Here is a 25,897-nt window from a genome sequence, read left to right on the forward strand (position 1 = left end):
GTGACAATATAGGCAATCACTAGAACATCTGCCTCTCTAAATTAGTAGTTGTGGTGTAAAGGAAATGTTTAATTGGTGGACTTCATCCCTGTAAGGTTGATAGAAGGAATTATTTGACCGTAAGAAGCAAAACCACTACAACAACATTTTCTAAGTAAGGTTGAGCAAATGTTGTAAAAGCAATTTAATATGCACTGATGATCTTATTTATACAAGTGACAGTCAAAGGATAGTTCAACAACTCAGAAACAGAGTGAAGTGGGGAAGAGATTAACCCTTTGTGTCCTGAGACCTCGTAAAAATAACCTCCCCATTTAAACCAAGTTTATATTAGAAAGTCAAACTAAATGAAAAGATTATTGTGGGTGAAACAGAAAATCAATTTTAGATGTAAAGAAAGAGTGATTATATGGGAAAGAACAAACAGGTTTTAGATGCAGAAGAAAATATGTTTCATATCCTTCATTTCAACTTAGTATTAAGATTTAATATTAAAAATCAAATTAAGAATTAAGGTAAAAATTAGGAACAAAATAGAATTAAAATTCTTTGACTTTAGAACTTATTTTTTGATTGTAATTATCTAAGATAATTATGTAGTCACTTATAATAATAATGCCCTGAAAGCTCACTCTTCATCTTTCAATTAATTTTAACAGTGTTTAATCATTAATCAAGATCCGTTGTTAGAATGCAGTATTGCAGGCTAACTCTGCCCATAGCCAGAAGATCGATCCTGACTGGCTCAAGGTTGACTCATCCTTCCATCCTTCCAAGGATGGTAAAATGAGGATTCTGACTGTTAAAATATGCTGATATTGTAAAGCTATCAGAGAATGCTATAAAGCACTATATAAAACCATATATACTTTAGGTTTAAGTGCTATTGCTATTTTTGCCTCTTTCTAAATGTTTAAATTTTATACACTGATTTTATATTTTAACATTTTATTGTATACTGCACAAAGCTCTTCTCTGAGACAGATGGCCTGTGAGAATTTTTTTTAAAAAAAAAAAAACTAAAAATAACTATTAACAGTCAGAATGTATATACTTTTCCCAAACAGGCATTAATAGAGAGTGAGGAACTGGGATTCGAGCCCTTCTTGGTACAATTTCACATATATTGCTTTTCCTGTTGTAAATCTTCAACTTTCTTGCATATGTCCAGTGTGGGATCTTGCTCTCCAATCTTCATATGAAAAGTTCCTGTAGTGCATGAAGGGGACTATTGATATATATAAATATATTGAGAAAAACAGCATGCTTAGCAGATTATCAGAAAAGACTTTAACAATGAAAAAGGTATATCCCATATGTTCTAATATTCAGTACAATGATTAAAAGTGCTTTGTAAGTCCATAAAATCAATCTAGAAATCAATTTTCTTTCAAACTGCCTATTCCTTGCTGTAGAACTCCAGATGGTGTAGTATAGTGTTGGTTTTTTTAAAAAGTGAAATAGATTAGAAAGCAAGAATATGGAAGGGAAATTTTATGACCTTTGAAGGAGAGAGAGAGGGAGGGAGAGGGAGGGAGGGAGGGAGGGGGAGAGGGAGGGAGAGGGAGAGGGAGAAGGGGAGAGAGAGAGAGAGAGAGAGAGAGAGAAACAAGACTGAGGACAATGCTATATTCATTCTGTCAGCAACATGGTACTCACTCTTAATATACATGTACCTTATATTTCCAGAATAATCCTTAGGTAGTTCTCTAGTATTGGAACAAACCATTCAAACCTAATTTATAAAAGATGATCAATACTAATGAATCTCAAGCAACAACTCCAGTCCTGAAAAATCAATGTTATGTTTTTCTTTGCCTGCAAGTACACATTTGTCATGAATTTGACTGCCATTAAATGCCAGTAGAGAGTTGAAAATGAAATGTGGACACTGGAAAGCAAACAGTACCAATTTAAACAAGGAAAGGAGATTGAGATAAAATGTTTGTTTTATCTTAGGGCTGTGCTATGATTTCATCTCCCCCACAGCCCCCTCCAACACATCTTAGAATGAAGCTAGGCTAAAAAGTTAATTATATAAAAATAGAGATTAATGAACATAGGTAAAATAGGCTTTTATTGACCTCCTGAAAGAACAATTTTTGTATTCTTCACATAGTTTTATATTTGGCAAAAGCAATACAGTATCTCTGGTAATCAGACTACCCACATGTTTGACTGGGCTTATTGGATCTAAATTCTAATTAGTTCCTTTATGTAACTAAAAATATTAATTCTGAATAAAAGTAATGTGTTTATAGAGCTCAACCTAGCAGATTTAATGTCCTTTTTTGTTACAGCAGAAGGCTAGCTTTTCCTTCATCTGGAAGATGGCAGTGATTAAACTGTAGGGAGGGAGAGAGCAAAACCTATCTATGAATATTTTGAATAAAAACTAATTGCTTTTCTTTTAAAGATATTTTTCTACAAGCAGGAGGAGCAACTGGCTTTGAGTAGTGGGGCACTGCTACAGAGTTTCCCCATCTAGTCCATTTTGCTATCTCCTATCCTAGGAAACAGGGAGAAATTTCCCAACAGTGAGAACAATTAATCAGTGGAATGGGTTGCCTTCAGAAGTTGTGGGTTGCTCCATCACTGGAAGTTTCCAGAAGAGATTGGACAGCCATTTGCCTGAAATAATATAGATCTGGGGTGTCAAACTGGTGGCCCGTGGACCGGATGCATAACATACAGGCCATACCCAGCCCAACTCCAGGAAGGGGAAAAGCATCACGATACGTCACGTGACAGCAATGTGATGCCATGAGTTTGACACCCGTGGTATAGGGTCTCCTGTTTGAGCAGGGGGTTGGACTAAAAGACCCCCAGGGTCCCTTCCAACTCTGTTATTCTGTTAGGTCCCTCTGAGCTTTACCAAAACATTGAGCTGAGCATAGAAGTAGATATCTTTGCGCTGGAAAAGAAGATGGTAGTAGTTACTGCATAATCTCATAAAATGTCAAAGGAGAAAAAGTGATGCCAGAATGCTTAAGAGGATCCATAACAATTGTTCCCCATTCCTGGCATTAAAAACAAAACAAAAAAAAGATACATGTTAGTCAGGATTTCATGCAGTCCAGGAGACATTTTAGAGATTTTCAATCACGGGCTCTGCAGGAAGCTGATATCTAAGAAATCATTTATTTATTGGTTCTGTATATTTCGTCTTCCCTTCCATCAGGCTCTCAATTCAAAATTCAAAGCAATTTTAAAAGGCAAAAAGTTACACAAAGTCCCAAAAAAAGTCTGGCTGAAGAAGAAAGTCAAAGTCATTTCCTGAAGGCAGAAAGAGTGAGAAATAAACACAAACCCAGAGAGAATATGTTTCTTAACTTCAAAGCCATTTGGGAAAGAGATCCTTCAAGCCTAGGTTGAATTCAATCCATTGATGAAATAAAAAATATATATTCTTTTTTTGTGTATCTGTATACATGCACACCCTATCTAAATAGAAGCAACTGACCAGGTTTTATGACCATTGATGGGACACATCCTTTCTTTTTCTTTTTTCTATTTTTCAGCTGGGCTGCTGGAATCCTACCTCTGGTCTCAATGGGTCACTAACAGATAGAAGACTGGAAAATAACATGCGGGGAGTAGTTCTTCGTGTAGTGACTGTGTTGGTAAGTGGAATTTTATATATATATTTTTAAAAAATCATGTATAGGTATAGATCTATTGAGGCTATAGAAATCATCAGTTCAGAAATCATGTGGCAGTTTCCGTAAATCTCCAAAGTGAACGTGAAAAAAGCACCAGGACAAAGTGAAAAGAAAGACTAGGGGTGGTGACATGATAGCAGTGTTCCAATATTTGAGGAGTTGCCACAAAGAAGAGGTGGACAAATATTTTTTAAAGCACCAGAAGGCAAGATAAGAAATTAGGGATGGAAACTAATCATGGAGAGAAGCAACCTACAACTAAGGAGAGATTTCCTAACAGTGAGGACAATTAATCAGTGGAATGGCTTGCCTTCAGAAGTTGTGAATTCTCCAACCCTGGAGGCTTTTAAGAAGAGACTGGACAGCCACTTGTCTGGAAGAGTATAGGGTCTCATGCTTGTGCAAAGGGTTGGACTAGAAGTCCAATTAATTATCTGAAACAAAATGAAGAAGTGGCCTGGATCCATTAAACCAGGCTGGGTGTTTCTGAGTCAGTTGTGCTTAGTTGGAATGATTCAAATAAGATTCCAAAAATCTGTGCACTCTTCTTTCCTCTAACTATTTTTGTTGGGTTCTCTGGTTTCCTACAAATAGTTTGCTGATTAAGAGTATCTGAAGAATTAATATAACACAAAACAGAACTGTAATCAAATATGTGTGGCCTTTCCGTAGAGTATTAAACCATTGGACTTAATATTTATCAACATTGGAGGCCATTACCAAATATTTGTTTCAGTATGAATACAAATGTATTGTTCCACTGTGCTAAACTTGTGTGGACTGTGGACATCAAAAGAGGCAAAACAGATGGGTCCAAGAACAAAAGTTCAAGTTTGGAGTGTGATTTTATTGAGAACCACATCATGGTTGTGTTTGACCTTGGGGGGGGGCAGGATGGGTGTGGACAAGATGGCCATGATCAACTTGACATCACTCATGTCAGAGGCGCCTGTGGTGGCTTATGGTACCTCTGCTAGCAAAAATGGACTCCCAAGCTCCGTTTTCAGCTGTGACAGCCTCCTGCAACCCTCTGCCAATGAAAATAGAGCTCAGGAGGGCTGCCTGCAGCCCTCTTGAGTTCCATTTTTGCTGGCAGAGGCACCGCAGGATGGTCCTTCACTGTTTCCAGGGCAGCCCCACAGGTCAGATCTAAGCACTCCGCAGGCCGCATTCAGCCCCTGGGCCTTGAGTTTGACACCCCTGGTTTAACTGATCCAATTATGGTAGTAAAGTGATTGCAATTTCACACAAATTACTGCACTCAGAAAATATTAAAGACTACAAAAGATTGGCTGAACTATCTTAATTCACTTAATTAAGATAGTTTGGCCAATGGTTTTTTTTTTTTTTTTTTGGTAATCTTTTCCAACACATTTCAGTTTTATCTTCTGTCTAGTTTGTCTCACATCCTGGACACCAGCAAGTTTTTTTTAATTCACTATTAATTATAGGATAATAATTGTAATGTTTATGAAGTAGTGTACTCCAATTAAAAATGAGATAAATTTTGTCCATGGTGTAGAGTTAAAACATGTCATCCCAACATTTGTGGACACAGTGGAAATGTAAATTATAGAAGCCAATTTGTGATATTGGAATACAGGAAAAGGTAATTAAGAATGGAGTAATGGATGCTGACAATACTGATTGATCTGAACCCATTTCAATTAAACTGTTTTATTTGCATTGATATAAGACCCAAGTTGTCAAATGAACAAAGTGAGTATATCCCTTATGGTTCTATTGGACTACTGGTGGTCTTCTCTAGCATTGATTACAAAACAATTCTGGATAATATGGCCAGATTAGGCCTTTGTACTGAATGAGGATGATTGAACTTAAATTTTATTCAGACTATTGGAGATAGAACTGGAGGTTTGAATTATTTTGTATGGGTTTCTTCAACTGTCATTGGTTTTGCAGATGGGAAAAGGCTATGGCAAGGGACATAATTTAATGTCTGTCTATCTATCTATCTATCTATCTATCTATCTATCTATCTATCTATCTATCTATCTATCTATCTATCTATCTATCTATCTATCTAGGAGCATGGTGGCTCACATGGTTAGGACACTGGGTTGACAACAGCAAGCCTGTATTCAAGACCCAAATGCTGTTGAGACAGGATGAATTCCTGTCATTAGCTCCAGCTCCTCCTCAGGACATGAAAGGTGCCCCCAACTGGGTATTCCCTGGGCAATGGTGATGTCACCGGCTGATCCTTTCAACCTGAAAACACCTCAGTGATTCTGACAGGAGTGTGATGCAATCTATCATATCTTTCTTTCTTTTTCTTTCTTCCTTTCTATCTATCCATCCATCTATCATCTATCTATCATCTATCTATCTATAGTCTGTCTATCTATTTATCTATCATCTCGGAATAGAATCAGTGGCACAAAGACATATGAGGCGGGGGGCAAAATGTTGTCTAACCAATAACTAGTTTCATATGTGCCTGTGTCCCAATTATCAACTCAACAGAACAAGTACATCAGATTTAACACTTGAGAAAAGCTGGGGAGCACACTAAATGTTGAAACTTAATATAATTAACATCAAATGTTTGGACTCCAGGCCAAAACAAAAAACAAATGGTACGCTAATGTGAAATCTTTCAGTTGACATCACTGTAGCTTAATATTGGATATTAGAAAGATGCTGGCAGCTGTGCTCCAACAACGCCATAAGTTAGCCCTGCCTGTGCGCTGTTCTACAACACCACTTAGTTGTATAGGATAAGCATACATTTTCTATTCTAGTAAACTAAATTGGAATGATACAAAAATGCCAAAGTGATACATGTAAATTTCTGTGTCAAAGCTAATTTGATGCTCATCCAATTAATACCACAAAAGAAGAAACTTTGAAATTAGTATCATATTCTTTCAGTGAGTTATGCTCAGTTAATGTTTTCTCTGAAAAACACTGGAGGTTTGTAAGAAGAGATTGGACAACCATTTGTCTGAAATGGTATAGGGTTTTCTGCTTGACAGGGAGTTGGAGTAGAAGACCTCCAATTTTGTTATTCTAGAATGTCCTTGAAAGAGCTATGGGTTATTGCTGAAGGCAAGTACAAGTATTATACATTTGACCATGTAGTCACCAGCAGTTGAATTAGCATTTCCATGAATCATGGTGTGCATCAAATTAAAGTAACTAGCTAGCTATTCCTTTGTGCAATTCTTTCCAGGATTCAAAATGTTCTTCCTGTCATTATGGATTATTTTTTTTAGTGAACCTTTCCCTATTCTCAGTTTAAGCCATTTAATAATTGTCTTATCTTGACAATTCTGCTGCTACCAAGAAGAAAGGCCCAGTAGTTTACAGTTCTAAAATATGTACAAGTAAGAAGGAAAAGGTTGAACATTCACATCAATATGATAGATGAATTTTCAGCATTTCTCCCATACTAGGGATGAGCTGCTTCTTTTTGACCGAGAAACACATTTCCTCAAGAGTCAAAGCTAAGGTAGCAAAGTCCTAAAATCATGTTATGGACAGTCTCACAAAATAGCTAATATGACAGGAGGAAAATGTCTGTTCTAACAAATGACTATCATGATGGGTATATCCTATTATTAAACACTTGACTACAAGAAGGCAGTGTTCCAAGAATATTCATCCCCACCCTATGTTACCAATGCCAAACATGGACACTTGCAATAAAGCATAAATGAAAGTTAGTCACCATGGAAATGAGATGTCTGAGGAAAGCTGCTGGAGTGACCAGAAGAGATAAAATCAGAAATGAGATAGTAAGAGAAAGAATTGGCATAGAACCAATCTTAAAACTACATACAAAAACAGCAAAGAAAGTGCTTTTCTCATCTGGAGAGGATGTCTTGGGATTTCATATTGTACAAGGCATATACAAAAAGAGGAGAAGGTAAAAGAACACAAGGCAGACTCAGAAGAAGATAGAGAGACAACATCAAAGATATGCTACAAGAAAAATAAAATAACAATGGTTGAAACTGCCAGAAGAGCAAGAACCAAAACTTTGTATTTCCCTTAACATCTGAAGGGATAGAAGAGGAAGAGGAAAGAAGAAGAGGAGAGGAGGAGGAGGAGGAGGAGGAGGAGGAGGAGGTTGCTTCCTGATAGCATTTCCAAAATGCTTTGTACCAGTCCAATTGTTTTTGAACAGGTGGGCTTACTTCCAAAACAGGCCCTGAAGTGATATGATAAACAGAAAAGCTGATGCTTTGCAGAATGCCAGATTCCAATTTATATTCACGCTTAATTAAAAGAATGTCTTAAAATTTAGTCAATAATGTAGAAACCGCGGAGCTTCTGAGGGAGATACATAAAGCATTAGGTTGCCTCCTACGGTAGAATTACAATGAATCAAAGCTCACATGTGTCATTGCATAGACTCACATTTGCTCCTTGCTACAGGTGTGTCTCCTTTTCCTCCCTGTTTCAAAATGTAAGCTTGTTCGATCATAAATTGTTGCATTAACAACAGCACTTAGACTTATACACTGCTCTATAGAGATTTACAGCAGTCTTGGAGCAGTTTACAATGTCAGCATATTTCCCTCAATAATCTGGGTTTTACCAACTTCAGAAAGATGGAAGGCTGAGTCAGCCTTGAGCCCATCAGGATTGAGCTCCAGGCTGTGGGCAGAATTAGTCTGCAATACTGCATTCTAACCACTGCGTCACAAGGGTTCTCATGGTTTGATTTCCAGTTAAGAGTCATGTTTGCATGTGGCCATTTATGAACAAGTAACAGCATTAGTCATTATTATAGTGGCACTTTTGTAAATTGCAGAGTATCAGTATAACATTTGGTGGGGAGGGGAGGGAATGATGCTGTATGTTTTAAAAACCTATTTTTTAAAAAAGTGTTTGAGCATTATGTTAAGATTTATTGAGAATCTTTAGCTGACTAAAGTAAAGAAATGGGAAGGCAGCAGATATTTTACTCATCACTTTTCATTGCTTGTTCTTATTTATTTTCTTCTGAGAAGAAAAAGCATCAGGATGGACAACCTTTAAAAAAAAACTATGAAGACTTCCTCTCCCCTCCCCTCAATGTTAGTAATTTACAGCAGCCCTGATAAATGGTCTCATTTTATTTCTGAGTGAATAAAATCATCATGAGGATTAATGCATGACAGAAGTGTTGTTTGCTATTCTTTCTAGTCATACCATGCCTTGGATTGGAAGCTGCCACTAAATATGAAATACATTTTCTGAGGTTTCTGGGAGGCTGTCATTTTTAATTTAAAATAGATAACATGCAGTAAGTAATGGAGGTTTTGAAATGCTCGACACTGCTAAAAATAATAACTCAGGTAGGTCAGTATTTAAACAGAAGGAATGCTTCCAATGCAACTATTAGCCAGAGCTAAACTTTTTTGAGGTCACTGTGCACCTTGACAAGATAGCTGTGAGCCATTGTGGCCCATGATAAACTAAGAAACAAGGACTAGGAGTTCTTTTAAATTTAAACTGGAGACATTCTCCCTGTTTTTATTTAAGTTTGTAACCATAGCTCCAGTTTAGAGAGACCAACTGCTGCATGGTCTTGTCAAAAAAATAATAATATTTTAACAGCCTTGTAATCAGTGTTTGGATTCAGCTGGTTTGCACTGGTTCAAGCAAACCAGTTGTTAAAGTACCACCACCACCCCGCATGCTGTCAAAGTGGATCCTGGGTGCTGCCCTGCCCTGCAATGGAGAAACGGGCAATGGAGCAGCCGGCACAAGGGAAGGACAAGGCCACTTTCCTGCTTTCTTCTTCCTGCTCCTCCTCCTCCCCTCACGTTGGCTGTTCTTTGCCCATTTCTCCATTGTAGCGCAGCACCCGGGATCTGCCTTGATAGTGGGAGGGGGTAATTTACAACCAATTCGCCCAGGGTCAGGTTGACCGTCGTGGGAGGCTCATCCCACATGTGCGGCAGAGCTGGAGGTTGGATATGGGCCAGGCCTCCCATGACAGCTAACCTGACCCTGGGTGAATCGGTTGTTAAATTATTTGAACCCCACCACTGCCTGTAATCCCTTGCATTGGGGTGGAGTCAGGGTGACAGAAATGAGCTGAGTGTTTACAGACTGGATGCCCTTCCTGATGCCTACACAATGCTCACAGCTTATTTATTTTTTCTCTTTGTGCCCAGAGAGAGAAATATATGCCACTACCTAGGATTGAATTCATGGCCTCCTGTTTAGCAAGCGCTCCACCACTAGGCCACCTCGCATGATCTCTTTTATACTGGAGAGAAGATGATTTCACTGTGTGATGTCTTCAGATAGGAATAGGGCTTCTTGAAAAAATAAATTTAAGGAGCGATAAAATGACAGAAACTATGACCCTATCAAAGAAATATTTAATCCATGTCGTAGAGGACTTTCATTTTGCTTTAACAGGTGGCTGCTCCTAGGCAACCTTGGCTGATCTTGGAAGCTAAGCAGCGTCAGTCTCCTTTGAACGGGAGACCCCTGAGAAATTCCAGGGCTGCTGTCTAGTCTAGAAAGTTAGCAAACAAATTATCCGCCCTCTTCCCAGAAAACCCACATAAGTAAAATATTGTCAAGAACTCAAGTCTATGGTATAAAAGAAAGTTTTTATTACTTAGGATTTTATTTTATTTTCCTCTAAGAATTTTAATGTGTTAGTAAGCAAAACCTCGAGGAAGAAGACTAAACGTATTTGAGAGAGATTGTTTTCTTTTGCTTTTTAATAGAATCAACTTGTTGATAAGTATGAAGAAACGTTCTCCACCATCAGGGCTTCAGCCTAGATCACTAGATTGTTAATCTACCTCCAATACAGGAAGATGTGAATTTCAAAAGAGCATTATCTCTTATGAGTTAGAACGGCGGGGTGGGTGGGGGTGAAACTAGATTTCATTGAGAGCTGCATCTGGGTTGTGCTTGACCTCAGGGGATGAGGGGAAGAATGGGCATGGCCAGCTTGACATCACTTGTGTTGGGGGTGCCTGTGGTGGCCCAAGCTCTCTTCCATGAAAACGGGCTCCCAAGCTCCATTTTTGGCTTTGACGGCTCCCTGCAATCCTCTGCCAGTGAAAATGGAGCTCACAGCCCTCCTGAGTCCACAGCCCTCCTGAGCTCCATTTTCGCTGGCAGAGGGACCACGAGCTGCTCCCTCACTGTTTCCAGGGTGACACCATGGGCCAGATCTAACCACCCCGTTGAGTTTGACACCCCTGGGTTAAGAGAATTGTAACCTCAATCAGAGTGGCAGGTGACACTATTAGGAATTGAATTTTGAAAACTTTGGGAAATTTTGGGTTTCTCATCTTTACCAAGATCATAAGAATTATTATTTTTAAGATACATTTCCACAGCAGATCATAAGAAATTTCTGCCAACTTCAAGTATCTGCAAGTATGATTTTTTTTAAAGTGTTTTTCTTGTGTCTTAAAAGAGTTTGGCAGCCCTTGAGAAGAAAGACTGCTACTTCTCCTATTGTTTTTTGGTCATAATCTAAACCTGAAGCACAAGACCATTTGAGAAAGTATACTGAGGGGCCAAGTGTTTATTGATTCAGACATCTATGGATGTATCTCTTTAGGGCATGAAAGTAGAATTAATGAATAAGAGTAAATCGTCTTTTAATGATAGTTGTTCTCAGTGATTTCATGCAACCAATTGTTTTAACTTGTAACATAATACTCTCCATAACTTTATGATGCATTGCTTCTGACTGGTTTTCATTGACTAGTTATTGGAATGCAGTTCAAAATCTTTATGTTGTTTTATTTTTCTGTAACTTATTATATGATCAGTCATTTTTTTTTAATATTGTTTTCTTAACCATGGCTAGCAAGCTTCCAGAAGGAGAATATTAAATGTTTCGATTCAATTTTGGCCATTGATTGATTGTCAACATCAAGATAATACATTTTGCTTTCAATTAAAACTAACAAGCACTAATGCCATTCTTTGCCCCAGTGTAAATGAAAAGATGGTCAATAAAGCAACCAAGGAAATAAAGTAACAGTATCTCGTTATTCTTTCTGAAAAGCTTGTAAGAAAGAAATTCACTATGATTAACACTAAGACTAAAACTTCTGAGGAATCAGAAGAAGGCAGACATGCCATATAGATATGAAATCTTCCATAGTTGTGTTACGATTTGCACAAATGTTATGATTTCTGCTGCTGCATTAAAATGCAGGTGAAATAATGGAATATACTGCTGAAAAGGTACCCAAAGGCTTGTATTCTTTATGTGTATGTCTTCACTATCTCTTGGCTGGTCTAGTCATGAGGCAGAATGAAGTCTGACAATGAAGTGACATTTTAAACAGGATCAGCTGTGAGTACTAGCTCTCACATAATCAAAAATAAGAACATCTGATCACAGATCTGTCTTTTACCCAGGAAATAAACTGGGCTTCAGAAAGGAGCGAGATGACCATCACATTGTACTCCTCGAGAGAGAGAGAGGAGGGCACAAAAAATTGACCCTTGATTTTTCTATAAATAGAACTTGTATTTAATACATGGCAGTTGCTAGAATCCTTTCATAATGATCAATAGTGTTTTGACGATAAATATACTTATCTAAGCACCTTTGTTTTTTTGTTTTTGCTTTTTAATGACCCCCTTAATCCCTTGCATAGGGATGGAGTCAGGGCAACTGAGTGGAGTTGAGTGTTTACTGGCCGGATGCCCTTCCTGTCACCAATGCAGAGTTCACAGCAGATACATTCTCATTATGCCCAGAGAAAGAAATATCTGCCTCTACCTAGGATCGATCTCACAACCTCCTGATTGTGAGGCGAGAGCTCCACCTCTAGGCCACCACACCACTCATCTAAGCTCCTCTGTTTTTGTAAATATTTCTAAATTTGTTTGGTTTGGATTGAGATTTTGTTTCATTCTAATTTTGCATTGCTAGCTGACCAAAGTCTGACATCACTCCTTCCATTAGGTAAAACGATAAGAGACTGCTCAGGCAGGAGATAAGTGTATATGTATGTGCCACCTTACCTGCCTTACAGCTTCTAAGTTAGTCTGGGTCTTCAGATGCAGTAAATACTACTCCATCATTAGTAATGAAGTGGGAACTTTCAGCCTAGCCAATCAGTTTTGTTACTGATTATCTTGTTCTTTATATACAATAGGAAATTGCCTTGGGCCATTTTAAGCCTGTACATCTAAGATCAGAACTAGCAGCTGCCATTTGTGATTTGTCTCATCTATTAACAACATTGGGAAGTTTGGCAAATGGAAAATTACATTACTTGCAGAGTTCAAATTAATGGATTAAAATATCAGTATTAAGATCTATTCTGGTTTGATCAGAAAAATCTAAGAGGTTGAACTTGGGCCATTTCATATGATCTGTGAATGCTAATAGTCTGGCTAATGATTTGACCTTACTGCTTATTTCAACAGGAGAGTAAAAGCTCATGAGTGTGCCATCAAACCTGCAAAAGTGCTTGGGATCTCTGTAGATTCTATTTTATATTTCCCACCAATCACCATCTCTTTCTCTGCTTTCATTTTGATTTTGCAGACCCACTAGAAGGTGTCTTGATTTTTAAAAGAAGATCCATTGTAAGATGAATAAAATAAGCAGTTCTTTTTAAAAAAGCAAGCAAAAAGGCTGAAGGTTGCATAAAATTTGCATGTGTTACATTATATAGTGAGATGCATATACTCTATAGAGCTAGATATCAACACAATGTGTAAAGCCACATTTGAGAAGGCTGTCTGCTGTGTGAATATTATTTGTTTATGAACAACTCCAAAACAGGAGCTCTCACTTCTTTGTTATTTTACTAAAGTGGAAGTAGTCTTTCAAATAAAGGATTCCTTTGGATCACCACAATAGATTATCTTCAGTAAAGTGAGAGATATTCATGTTTCCAATGGAAAGGAGGGCGTTAAAAACTGTTTTCCTTAAAGTGATTTTGGATCTTGGGCAGTGGTGGGATTCAAATAATTTAACAACTGGTTCTCTGTCCTAATGATGTCAGCTTTGGAATCCTTATTCATCGCTGCCACATAGCTTGAGAAAGTGGCAGGGGGGTGATTTTTATTGAGTAGCTCTAAGTAGACAAAATAGAATTATTTTGTTAGTTCAAGGTTATGGAGTGTGGCGCAGGAACAAAAAAGAACTTACTTTGGGATTGGTTCATGTGATGGCATGATAAGAGAAAAGGGGATGGTTTGTAGTATGGGACATTGTGGGAAGTCCGGGAAACTTTTAGTTTTGAAATTCCACAGATGTGCCAGGTGCTATTCTAATAAAGGTACTTTTGAGATTATGCTTGTCTCGGAGTTACTGATTGGAATGGAGGTTCCCTGGAATGCTGACAAATGATTTCTTCCAACAACCAGTTCACCAAACTGCTCAGAACGTTAACAACCGGTTCTCCCGAACTGGTACGAACTGGCTGAATCCCACCATTGATCTTGGCAGTTAAAATATACTTAGCAATGCATACTGGGTGTTTCACAGTAGACTGATATGCTGTCCAAGATTAAGGAGAAGTTGATTTCATTTCCATTGGATGGTTTTAGTAGTTAAGATGAGCAGACAACTTCTTTGCTCTGGTGAGATATATTTCAACATATCAAGAAATGGCACTAGATGATCTAAGCAATAGGTTCCATCAGCCCAGCCAGAATGGTCAGTGACACAGAACTCTAAAAGCTTAAGTCTGGAACATCTGGAGGGCCTTATTTTGTCTGTCCTGGCATATACAAATAAGAGAATGTACCATGTTTCTCATTTACAACATCGGGCAATTGTCAGTTTGGAAGGGGCATTCTCTAGACACCTGTATAGATACCCACAAAGAACCCTAGATATTAGAAAACTCAAGACCCATATAACTTTCTAATTAGGTCACCCTGAATAAAATGGAAAGGAGCTGAAAAACCTTTTTTATTGTAGAAAACGTGTTTGGAAATGTCAACACAAACTTTCAAAATGGCTACTAAATAATGAATCACCAAAAATGCACTCGTGCGTAAAGGAAAGTAGCACCACAATAAAAACACATTGAGATTTAGTAATTTCAATAAAAATGATCAATTAAAAACATCATAAAAGATTTAGTGCATAATTTTATGTGATGCCAGAAGGGCATTTTCATTTTATTTCATTTTATTATCAGAATATCCTCTTTAATATGGGTATTTCAAATGTGGGATGCCACAGCTGAGAAGGTCCTTTCTTTAGACATTATTTACCTACTGTTAAAAAAAATGGGAAGAATGTCACTAGGGGCCTGAAATATTGAATGTAATATCCATGCATTTTTAGGCAAGAATGCAATATACAGTATTTCAAACATTCTAGTCCTAAAAAAAAGATATTCTTGTAAAAGCCAATGTAAAGCTAAGAAATCCTCAGGCTTAACTTCTGGTGACTTTATGGACACATCCCTAAAAAAAACCACACCAGTAAATATAACTTCAGCAACAGAGTGGTCGATGCCTGGAATACTCTATCTGACTCTGTGGTTTCTTCCCCAAACCCCAAAAACTTCAACCCAAACCCCAAAAACTTCAACCCCATTCCTAAGAGGTCTTTAAGGGGCATGCATAAGCGCACCAACATGCCTACCATCCCTGTCCTAATGTTCCTTTTTATTCGTATCCATTTCACGTATTAATAATCAGGTTTATACTTATATATGTTATCTAATACATGCTCGACAAATAAATAAATAAAATAAAAAACATCCATTATTTTACCTGGTAATAATAAATGAGTAGTTTGTCCTTGTATATTCCGTCAGATATTTTTTTTTCAAATACTCCTGCTTGGGATTTCTTGCAGGTCTCCTGTCCAATTACTATGCACACCTGTTCTTCCTGAGCTTTTTCTAGATCAGCCATGGCTGGCTAAGTGCTGCCACCACTGTGATTAAGCTGTTTAAAAAATAATAAACCATACTTTCAGTTTTACTAGAAACCAATTTTCACCTGAAACTTTACGACAATGAAGGGAGAAGTTAGCTTCACTTAGTGGTGTTTTAACCTACATTTCTGAACAATTTTCAGAAGCATCCCTATGTGCAGGGTAGATTTGATTTGAATTTGGAGTGACCCAGATCTAAGATATTTATGTCACTCTAAGAAGAACTACAAATCATGGTGACATAGTGAAAATTATCATAGCGCTTTGATTTAATTTTCTCTATTCTGTTTAGAGAATGTACATGTAGGCCAACTTGAGGTGTGTTAACTTCAGAGGTTGTGTTCAGCAGGTTCTGACCAGTTCTGGAGAACCAGTAGCGGAAATTTTGAGTAGTTCAGAGAACCGGCAGACACCACCTCTGACTGGCCCCACCCCCATCCCACCCCCAACTATCTCTACCGCCCGAGTCCCAGCTGAGCAGGTGGGTCTTCTTTTGTTGCCCTGCACAGGAGAACGGAACTGGAAAGCAGGTTAGTGAGGTGGGGAGGGGAGGGAATGGGATTTTGCAGTAACCTCCCCCCAGGAGTAGGAAGGGAATAGAGATTTTATAGTATCCTTCCCCTGGAGTGGGGTGGGAATGGAGTTTTTACAGTATCCTTCCCCTGCCATGCCCACCAAGCCACACCCACTAAGCATGCCATGCCCATCAAGCCATGCCCACAAAACTGGTAGTAAAAAAAAATTAATCCCACCACTGGTTAACTTCCATTCAAACTTCCCTCCATCTCAGAACCAAAGGGTAGCCAGAGATGGTGTCCTCATTTGTCTCCAGTTTAATCTCTTCTCTCCTATATCTGTGCAATGATGCAACAAATATAATAGCGATAGCACTTAGACCTATATACCACTTCACAATGTTTTACAGCCTCTCTAAGCGGTTTTACAGAGTCAGCCTATTGCCCCCAACAATTTGGGTCATAATTTTACTCACCTTGGAAGGATGGAAGGCTGAGTCAGCCTTGAGCCTGGTAAGATTCGATCTGCCAAGCTGCAGGCAGCCAGCAGGCAGCAGAAATAGACTGCAGTACTGCACTCTAACCACTGCGCCACTGCGGCTCATTTAAAATAATGATATTTTGAACCACAGTTTTATCAGTTGCAGGTGCCAGACTGTTTGCAGTGGACAAAGCAAAATAAAAGATGATTTCTGGGATATTTGAACAAAATAAATTTAAATTTAAATACAAATTACTTGTGTGTCTAATACCACTTGGACAAAGGGTGTTCTTTCCTTTCCTTTTTTCTTTCCTTTTTTCTTTTCCTATTTCAATATAAAATACTCATTTAAAAGTGCTGCTCTGAGATTCTATGTATGTGTATATTACCTTGTTACTTGTTTCCTAACATAGGACTATGAAAACGTGACTCTTCTGGTTCCTCACCAGGGGTGTAAAAATTGAAGTCAGCAAAATATCTTTTCTGCTCATTCTCTGTAGCCCAACAAGAATATCAGTGAAGCTAAGTTTCCTAACTGAATGTATACTCAATGGATTAGGAGATGACTATATTGGGGAAATTTTATGGAGATCTGCCACTCAATTTTTTGCTTTGGATTGCCTTTTTAAAAATCCTTCCTATCATGCATGATTTTACTAGTTTTATCAGGGGAGGTCTACTTTTTAAACTTCATCATTTTCAAGCATATGAAATAATGAAATAGCTACCCTTTAATACCTGCAGTTGATCAGAATCTACTATTTGTGAGAGCTGTCCACTTTAACAGGCACAAAATAATGTCACAGTGCTGTGTGACAAATGGTCTTGAGCCAATTTTCATTCAAAGATTATTTCAAGAAAAGTTTCCTAAAAGTACTTTGAAGCTATCAGTATAACGATGGGTTCATTAGTGCCATCCTTTCTTTAGTTATTTATTTATTTTATGAAAAGCAGTATTAGTAAACAATGTGGTGAAAAGAATAGTTAAGTCTTACGTCTTCTGAAACTCTGTGGAAATAATCTTTGCCCTGACCTTCTGAGGGCCCTACAGAAACAAGCTATGGATTTGGTACTCTAGACAAAAAGCATTGAAGAATATGTTGCCTCTGACAGGACTGTGGAGAGCACAATATTGAAGGTTACACGGTCTGAGATAAATCTCAACAAGATGGCTTTACATCAGGATCTAAGGCCAACTATGGGTGTAGACCAGACTTTGCAAGACCAGATTAATGCCTTAGCTACTCTATCTCAGACTGTTATTACCCTTGAATATACAAAGTCCCTGACCTTTTTGAAGCCTCATAGTTGATAAAATATGTTAGCTATAGAACCATTATTCTCTGAATGTGAGAAAACTGGAGAAGAAGCTATAACTTAAACCTCAGATAGTAAAGAAAGATGTGCAGGATGTTTTCTGAATTGGAGTGACCTGGAATATTTAGAACTGGATTCCAGAAATGTAATTCTCTTAACCGTTTTCAGAAAATCAAGGAAAAATGCTAAGGCAAATACATAAGTGTATTGTGACATAAGAGTTGACTTCAGATAATACAGGGAGGGAGGGGAGGAGGGGGAGAGGAGGGAACGGAAGGGGAGGGAGGGAGGGAGGGAGGGAGGGAGGGAGGGAGGAAGGAAGGAAGGAAGGAAGGAAGGAAGGAAGGAAGGAAGGAAGGAAGGAAGGAAGGAAGGAAGGAGGAACAAGGGGTCAATCTAGTCTCCAAAGCACCTGAAGCAGGGGTGGGATTCAAATTTTTTAACAACTGGTTCTGTGGGCGTGGCTTAGTTGGTGATCATGTTATTGGCTGGACGTGGCCAACTCAATATCACTCACATCGAGGCACGCATCTCCTCGCCTGGCCTCTCATGACTGTGGGGATGCTGCAACAGTCATAAGTGTGAAAAAAGGGTCACAAGTCACTTTTTTCAGTGCCATTGTAACTTTGAATGGTCACTCCACACAAGCAAAGTACCAGCAAAGGAGGGGGAAAAAACTCCAGAGACATTCCTGAGACAGGAAGTCTAGTCCTGCCAAGAATGTAATAAGGGTTAACGGAGAGGCAGTTTCTGTAAGCAACACCAGAATGTTTCCTTCCTGCCTTCCTTACAGGATTAGGCCAGTAATTTCTTCCAACAACAGGTTCTTTGAACTGCTTAGAATGTTAACAACCAGTTCTAGAGAATAGGTGCGAACTGGTAGAATCCCACCCCTGACCTGAAGAGAAGACAAGAAGTAATGGATGGAAACTAATCAAGGGGAGAACCAACGTAGAACTAAGGATAAATTTCCTGACAATTAATCAGTGGAACCAGTTGTCTCCAGAAGTTATAAGTGCTCCAGCACTGGAGATTTTAAAGAAGAGATTGGAAAACCATTTGTCTAAAATGGGATAGGGTTTCCTGCTTGAGCAAGGGATTAGATTAAAAGATCTTCCAACACTGGTATTCTGTTGGAAGGTATGTAGGTAGGTAGATAGGTAGTATGGAAGGAAGGAAGGAAGGAAGGAAGGAAGGAAGGAAGGAAGGAAGGAAGGAAGGAAGGAAGGAAGGAAATAAATGTGTTTATTTCTGGTTTCTCATTTATGTATATAGTTTTACAGAATAACTTTTGTTACTGCATCCTAACTTGAGAAACTTTTGTTAGAATGGCTCTTTCCTTTTTTTCAGAATTTATCCTTCATTTCTAACTATGGACAGATTGTGTGCGAGCCTCAAGATATGGAATTTTCAATAGAGCTATTTGGTCATTACAGAAATGACCGTATTAATGAGCATTCTTTGCAAAATTCCAAGCACAAAAAAATCTGCAATGTGTACTTCCCCTGGAGCTTAACATCTGCAGTGAACATTTGGATGCTCTGAAAAATGAAAGATAATAAATCAGCTCAAGAGTTGAAAAGTCATCTATTTCATGCTTCAGCAAAATGTTAATACTCTAACAGTTTGGGGATCTTTAATTTGTAGCTAGCTGTTGTGGGTAGAAGTTACCCCTAAGTTCTTCACCTGCCTACTTTTGACTTTGGTTTCCTCAAAGTTGAGCATAAGCAGTGAAGCCTTTTCAAAAGCTTTTTTATAAATCAGAGGAGCAAGTAGTGGTCACTTTTAACTTCCTGAATTCAAATTCTGAACTATTAACTGTTAGTATCTAATATCCCAACAAAGGATATAAGAATAAGTCTTTCCTTATGTGAAGATCATCATTTGAGTCACTCTTTTTCTAAACAGATCTAAGAAATACTGTACACAATGCATCGAATTTTAACAGAAGAGGGAAATACAAAATGTGCACAATAGTGCAGTTCCTTCTCTCTCTCTGACTTTTTCCATCTCTTTCTCTCTTTTTCTCTGTCTCTCTCTGTGTCTGTCTGTCTGTCTCTGTCTCTCTCTCTGTCTGTCTGTCTCTCTCTCTCTCTCTTTCTCTCTCTCAATACTTCTATTAACTGCAGCATATAAGATTTATTTAACAGGAAAATAAGCTATCTTATATCATTCTAAATCAAAATATGTTTTGATTGAAGGATATTATGTATAATATCCTTGCTGTTCAGTGTTGCAATAACTCTGTCAGTCATATGACTATTTGTATACTCTGTATAAAACCAAGTGTGGAAATTTTAGTTCCCTAAATTCTGTTCTAAGATTGCATCACATTATGTGATTTAAAATATAGCTGGGTGATTATTACATGCCTTTCTTGAATGTCTTCAGAAAGGCAGGAGTCCTTGAATTAAGTGTTGATAACGTTGTCACAAAAACATCCACAGCTCTACTGAAAATAGATTTTACCGATAATTCTGAATTTGGAAACTAGAAACTTAAATATAAAAACTGAATATTGCAAGATGAGCAATTCAATACATGCAGAGACCTACTGAATAATGTGAAAAGTTTCTTAGTTACTAGAGTAGAAGCTGTGGTTTGTCAGCTATGGAAATTAAGATAAAATTAAGATGATACCCTGATGGACAGCCTTGAAAGCAGTTCCTTAAGCATAGGTCGATTAGCTACTTAGAAAACTGTGGTACAAGCTGTGTAGTAGAGGGGTTTTATTTATTTATGTTTGTTTGTTTGTTTATTTGTCAAACATTTACAAGATAACAAGTATAAGTATGAACATAAACAGGAACAAAGGGAGTAAATACAGATAAATAGGGACAGTAAGACTGGTGCGCTTATGTACGCCCCCTTTAAGGACCTCTTAAGAATGGTGTGAGGTCCACGGTAGACAGTTTGAGGTTGAAGCTGTGAGGGCTTGAGGCTGTAACAATGGAGTCGGGTAGGGCATTCCAGGCATTGACCACTCTCTTGCTGAAGTCATATTTTCTGCAATCGAGTTTGGAGTGGATTACCTTAAGTTTGTATCGGTTGTTTGCCCGTGTATTATTGTGATTGAAGCTGAAGAAGTTGTTGATAGGCAAGATGTTATAGCAGACAGTTTTGTGAACTATGCTAAGATTGGACTGCAGGCGATGCAGTTCCAGATTGTCCAGGCCCAAAATTTCAAGCCTGGAGGCATATGGAATTCTACTGGATTCCTGGGACACAGCTTCTAACTTTGTTCTTGGTTTGGACAACAACGACAGTTGGTGATTTCACAAAAGCAAATTCCATCTTAGCAGTTATTGGGAAGGACCTGAAAATAAAGTTACCAATATAATTACACATCTCAAAGTGGACACAATAGAGGAAAGAAGATATTGTACATCAAAACTGATTTAAGGGTCTAAAGCAGTTCATCTACAACACAGGCTATAATATTGGGGATCTTGGTTTATAGACAATGCAGTTGAGGGGAAACAACATATGGACATTATTATGATGTGAAAGTAAGAGAGAAGAAAGTTCTCCATTCTCACGAAGTTACAGTAGAATCACTCATGTGGACAGATGTAGTTCCAATAAAGGGAACTCTTTTTTTTATTCAACCCATAGAATTTGATGTCCTCAAATGTATAAAAGCCACCACTAGATTATTAAGGGGGGATAGGGCTAATAAATAAGTCTTTTAATTGGTAGCCATTGACAGGCCTATTCCTCCATTAATTAATAAACTATTACTAATTAAATATACTTTATTGATACTTTATTGATTGATGGATAAATTGATGGAAAATAGACCTGGCAATGGATACCAGTTCAAGATACTGAATCGTAGGCAGCATACCTTAAATATCAATTCCTAGTGGACCTCAGGAATTGTTGCCCTTCTCTGCAAGCCTATGCTTTTTCCAGATGCATTTATTTGATTATTGTGTACCTTGTTATATATAAGTCTTGGCTTGATCCAGCAGGGCTGCATAATAATAACATAACTATGCCTTCAATATATAGCATGAGAAGGATGGTCACGAATTAGTACAGAAATAATCTTCATCAACTCTTGTCACTTATATAATTCTAATTGTATGCCTTAACTCGTGGCTCTGAATGAGGATATATAGTTCCATTTTCATGCAAAAATGCATTTGGTAAGTTTAATTCCATTCTTATTTTCTCTGTCCAGAAATGCATGCTTCTTCATAACAACCCCACTCCAGAGAATTGGAATATATACTTCAGTGTAATGGGCCCACAAAGCATAGTGCTATACTCTTTGACTTCATGTTATGAAACATGCTTTCCAAGAAAATTAAACTGTAAACTGTACTATTAACAATGTTATTTTTTAAAAATATTTTATTGAACTTTTTCACATTTAGAAACAACAACACATAAAGCAACAACGCATATAAAAACAACATATTTACAGTCTTCACAGTGATTTGACATCAACATTTCCATTTAAGTCAGTATATACATATTTACATTATTTTTTATTTCTACAGTCTAACTAATTGTATTATTTTTCCCATACCATATAGTATTCCATGTCTCCCCTATCTTGCAATTCTTTTTAATGGGATCTAGTAAAACACATTGCTACTCATTTGAAGTACTGCTATTTGACCATCAAAAATGGAGTAAGTCATTCTACCTCTAGACTTGAACTGCCTTACAATACGTAACAGGGAATACTTCTGTGCTACATAAAATAGAAATAATGGCCTACAATTGACAACTTGGAAACACCAGAATCTATCAATAAGCACTCAAAGTTTTACAAGTTTAAAAAGGAAATGAGAGGAGGAAACTGGGGTAAAGAATAATGAAAATATGAATTTCCTTTGCCCTAAGTGTCTTTCTTTTCCTTTCTTATTCTATGTATAGGAGGAACCATTTGTGATGGTGTCAGAAAATGTTCTGGGCAAACCAAAGAAATATCAGGGTTTCTCAATTGATGTCCTGGAATCTTTATCTACTTACCTTGGCTTCACATATGAAATTTATGTTGCACCTGATCAAAAATACGGACTTCCACTGGAGAATGGGACTTGGAATGGACTGATTGGAGAACTAATATTAAAGGTAAGGGGATTCCTAACCACTGAGAACATATAGTGGGCAACTGCATGTACATAACTTTAATTACGGTACCTAATTAGTTCTAGTCATTAGTTAAAGTCCAAATAAAAGGAGATTCAATTAAATATTACTGAAATTAATTGAATTCTGAATGTTTCTGCTTTAGTTCCCAACTGAATGAAAATATTGTAACTATAATTACCATAATAAAATGGAAATAAAATAGAACAGTAATTAGAGCACATTTAACTTTAAAAAGATCAATAAAATGGACAACCCATTATATATCTGTATGGGTATTGCAGCGAGTCAGATTTTTCTTAATACAGTTCAAAAATATTTCTCCATAGTAATTGCAAATCATTTATTTTTACTTAATAAAATAAATGAATTCCAGTAATTATCTTTCAATATGCAGATAAAAAAGCATCTTGGGGAGGTTGAGAACAATTAACCAATGGAATGCTTGCCTTCAGAAGGAGTGGCTTCTCCATCACTGGAGGCTTTTAAGAAGAAACTGGACAGCCACTTGTCTGGAATGGTATAGACTTGGGGGGGGGATTGGACTAAAAGACCCCCAGGCTCCCTTACGACTCTGTTATTATCTTCTGTTCAGTTATAGTCTAGGCACAATAGGAAGAATCAGATTTATAATCTGCATTTTGTGTCCAATTGTTCCTACTCAGGGAGGATTAAAATAGAGTCTGTGAGCTAATTTACTCTCAGTGCAAGCATTAAAGTAACTGATGGCTGGTCAGGCTTTCCCCTCATCAAGATGAAAGTTGAATAGAAGTTGCAAGGAGGTGGAAGGTGCTTCTAAAATAGGGCTATGCGACAACTGACAAAAGGAAAGTTGAATGAAGAGTTGAATTAATAAACTCCCCTCCCCCATTTCTTGTTTCTTACACCACTACCAAGTGAAAAGGAAATTTTGGGACAATTTGTTTTCTTCTAATTTTAGGATTATTATAATCAGGTCCTAGTCATCCATAATCCATTAGAATAAGAGCATGGCTATCAATCACTAGGTCTCATTTTTCATATCTTTCCAGCCATTTTTTGTGTTGGAATGTCCTCCTGTTCATTTTTTGGATTTGTATTATCCTTGCCATGGATAATATTTTTTTTTAAATTATGGCTTTGGTCAATTGAGGCTTTCACAGACATCATAGAGCTGGGCTGTCAAACTCGTGGCCTGTGGGCCGGATGCGTCACACTCAAAGGGGGAAAAAGTCATGAAACGTCACATGATGATGCTGTGACGATGCGAGTTTGACATTCCTGTTGTAGAGTAACCATTGTGGTGCAGTAGTTAGACTACAGTATTGCAGGCTAACTCTGCTCACTGCCAGAAGTTCGATCCTGATTGGTTGAATGTTCACCCAGTCTTCCATTCTTCCAAGGACAGTAAAATGGAAACCCAGATTGTTGGGGGGAATCAGCTGACTTTGTTATCTACTCAGAGAGGGCTGTAAAGAACTATAAAGTGTTATATAAGTCTAAGAACTACTGCTATTGCTATGCTAACAGCCTTGGTCCTATCTACTGATCCACATGCAGAATTTCCTGCAAACACTAAGGACAGTACCAATCAGTTGCAGATTTTGGCACATTCACAATCCAGTTTTACCCAATATATGCTATTGCTATTCTGTGCAAGCTAATATAGAAAGTACAGTGCAATATAAATACATTGTTGATCACAATCCCACAAACTAGGAAGCATATGCAATGTACCAATACACATTCAGAATATAATGTACAGATTTAAACACATATGTGTAGAATGCATTTACAAATGCAGTGGTTATATAGCAATAGTAATTAGACTTATATACCACTTCACAGTGCTTTACAGCCCTCTTTAAACAGTTTACAGAGTCAGCATATTGCCCCCAACAATCTAGGTCTTCATTTTACTGACTTTAGAAGGATGGAAGGCTGAGTCAACCTTGAGCCAGTGAGAACTGAACTGCTGAACTACTGGCAGCCGGAAGTCAACAGATGTAGCCTGCAATACTACATTCTAACCACTGCACCACCATGGCTCATATAATTTGGAGGTTTTAAAAAAGATATATTCACAAGTCTTCCCCCCATCTCCATGCCAATTATAATTTTAAAAGGACATACTTCATAGAAATATCACAGCAAAAATTCTGAGAACTAGATTTCCTAGCATTGTCTTTTAAAAAAGTACAGTGCAATATAAATACATTGTTGATCACAATCCCACAAACTAGGAAGCATATGCAATGTACCAATACACATTCAGAATATAATGTACAGATTTAAACACATATGTGTAGAATGCATTTACAAATGCAGTGGTTATATAGCAATAGTAATTAGACTTATATACCACTTCACAGTGCTTTACAGCCCTCTTTAAACAGTTTACAGAGTCAGCATATTGCCCCCAACAATCTAGGTCTTCATTTTACTGACTTTAGAAGGATGGAAGGCTGAGTCAACCTTGAGCCAGTGAGAACTGAACTGCTGAACTACTGGCAGCCGGAAGTCAACAGATGTAGCCTGCAATACTACATTCTAACCACTGCACCACCATGGCTCATATAATTTGGAGGTTTTAAAAAAGATGTATTCACAAGTCTTCCCCCCATCTCCATGCCAATTATAATTTTAAAAGGACATACTTCATAGAAATATCACAGCAAAAATTCTGAGAACTAGATTTCCTAGCATTGTCTTTTAAAAAATGGGGGAATAAAAATGTAATTTCCTGCCACTACAAGCCTGGGAATTAAATCTGCATAATTCCAGCAGTTTCAGAACAGACAGAGCTGGGAAGTTATTGGGTAGAAAACAACATTTGGGTCTTGGGAGAATCTTGAGGAAAATATTGCAGTTTTTATCAAGGCACCAGCTGGATTCCCATTTCATACTAAACTATTGTTCCATTATGGAAGTAGCAATTGTCTGGATTCATATCACAGGGCCTAGCTTGCAGAGA

General features: G+C 37.7%; 1 protein-coding gene across 1 annotated transcript in view; it reads left to right on the plus strand.

Annotated features, from left to right (window-relative positions):
• GRID2 (glutamate ionotropic receptor delta type subunit 2) overlaps positions 1-25,897 on the plus strand; it is a 1,056,494-nt gene that overhangs the window by 796,402 nt on the left and 234,195 nt on the right. Inside the window, exons 9-10 of the mRNA XM_087962873.1 lie at positions 3,522-3,623; positions 22,729-22,926. Of these exons, the coding sequence (XP_087818999.1) occupies positions 3,522-3,623; positions 22,729-22,926 (300 nt within the window). The remainder of the gene's footprint in view (positions 1-3,521; positions 3,624-22,728; positions 22,927-25,897) is intronic.

Source organism: Notechis scutatus, chromosome 4 (genome assembly GCF_049901735.1).
Source record: "Notechis scutatus isolate UNSWTSFEM ecotype Mainland chromosome 4, rNotScu1.2, whole genome shotgun sequence".
NCBI lineage: Eukaryota > Metazoa > Chordata > Lepidosauria > Squamata > Elapidae > Notechis > Notechis scutatus.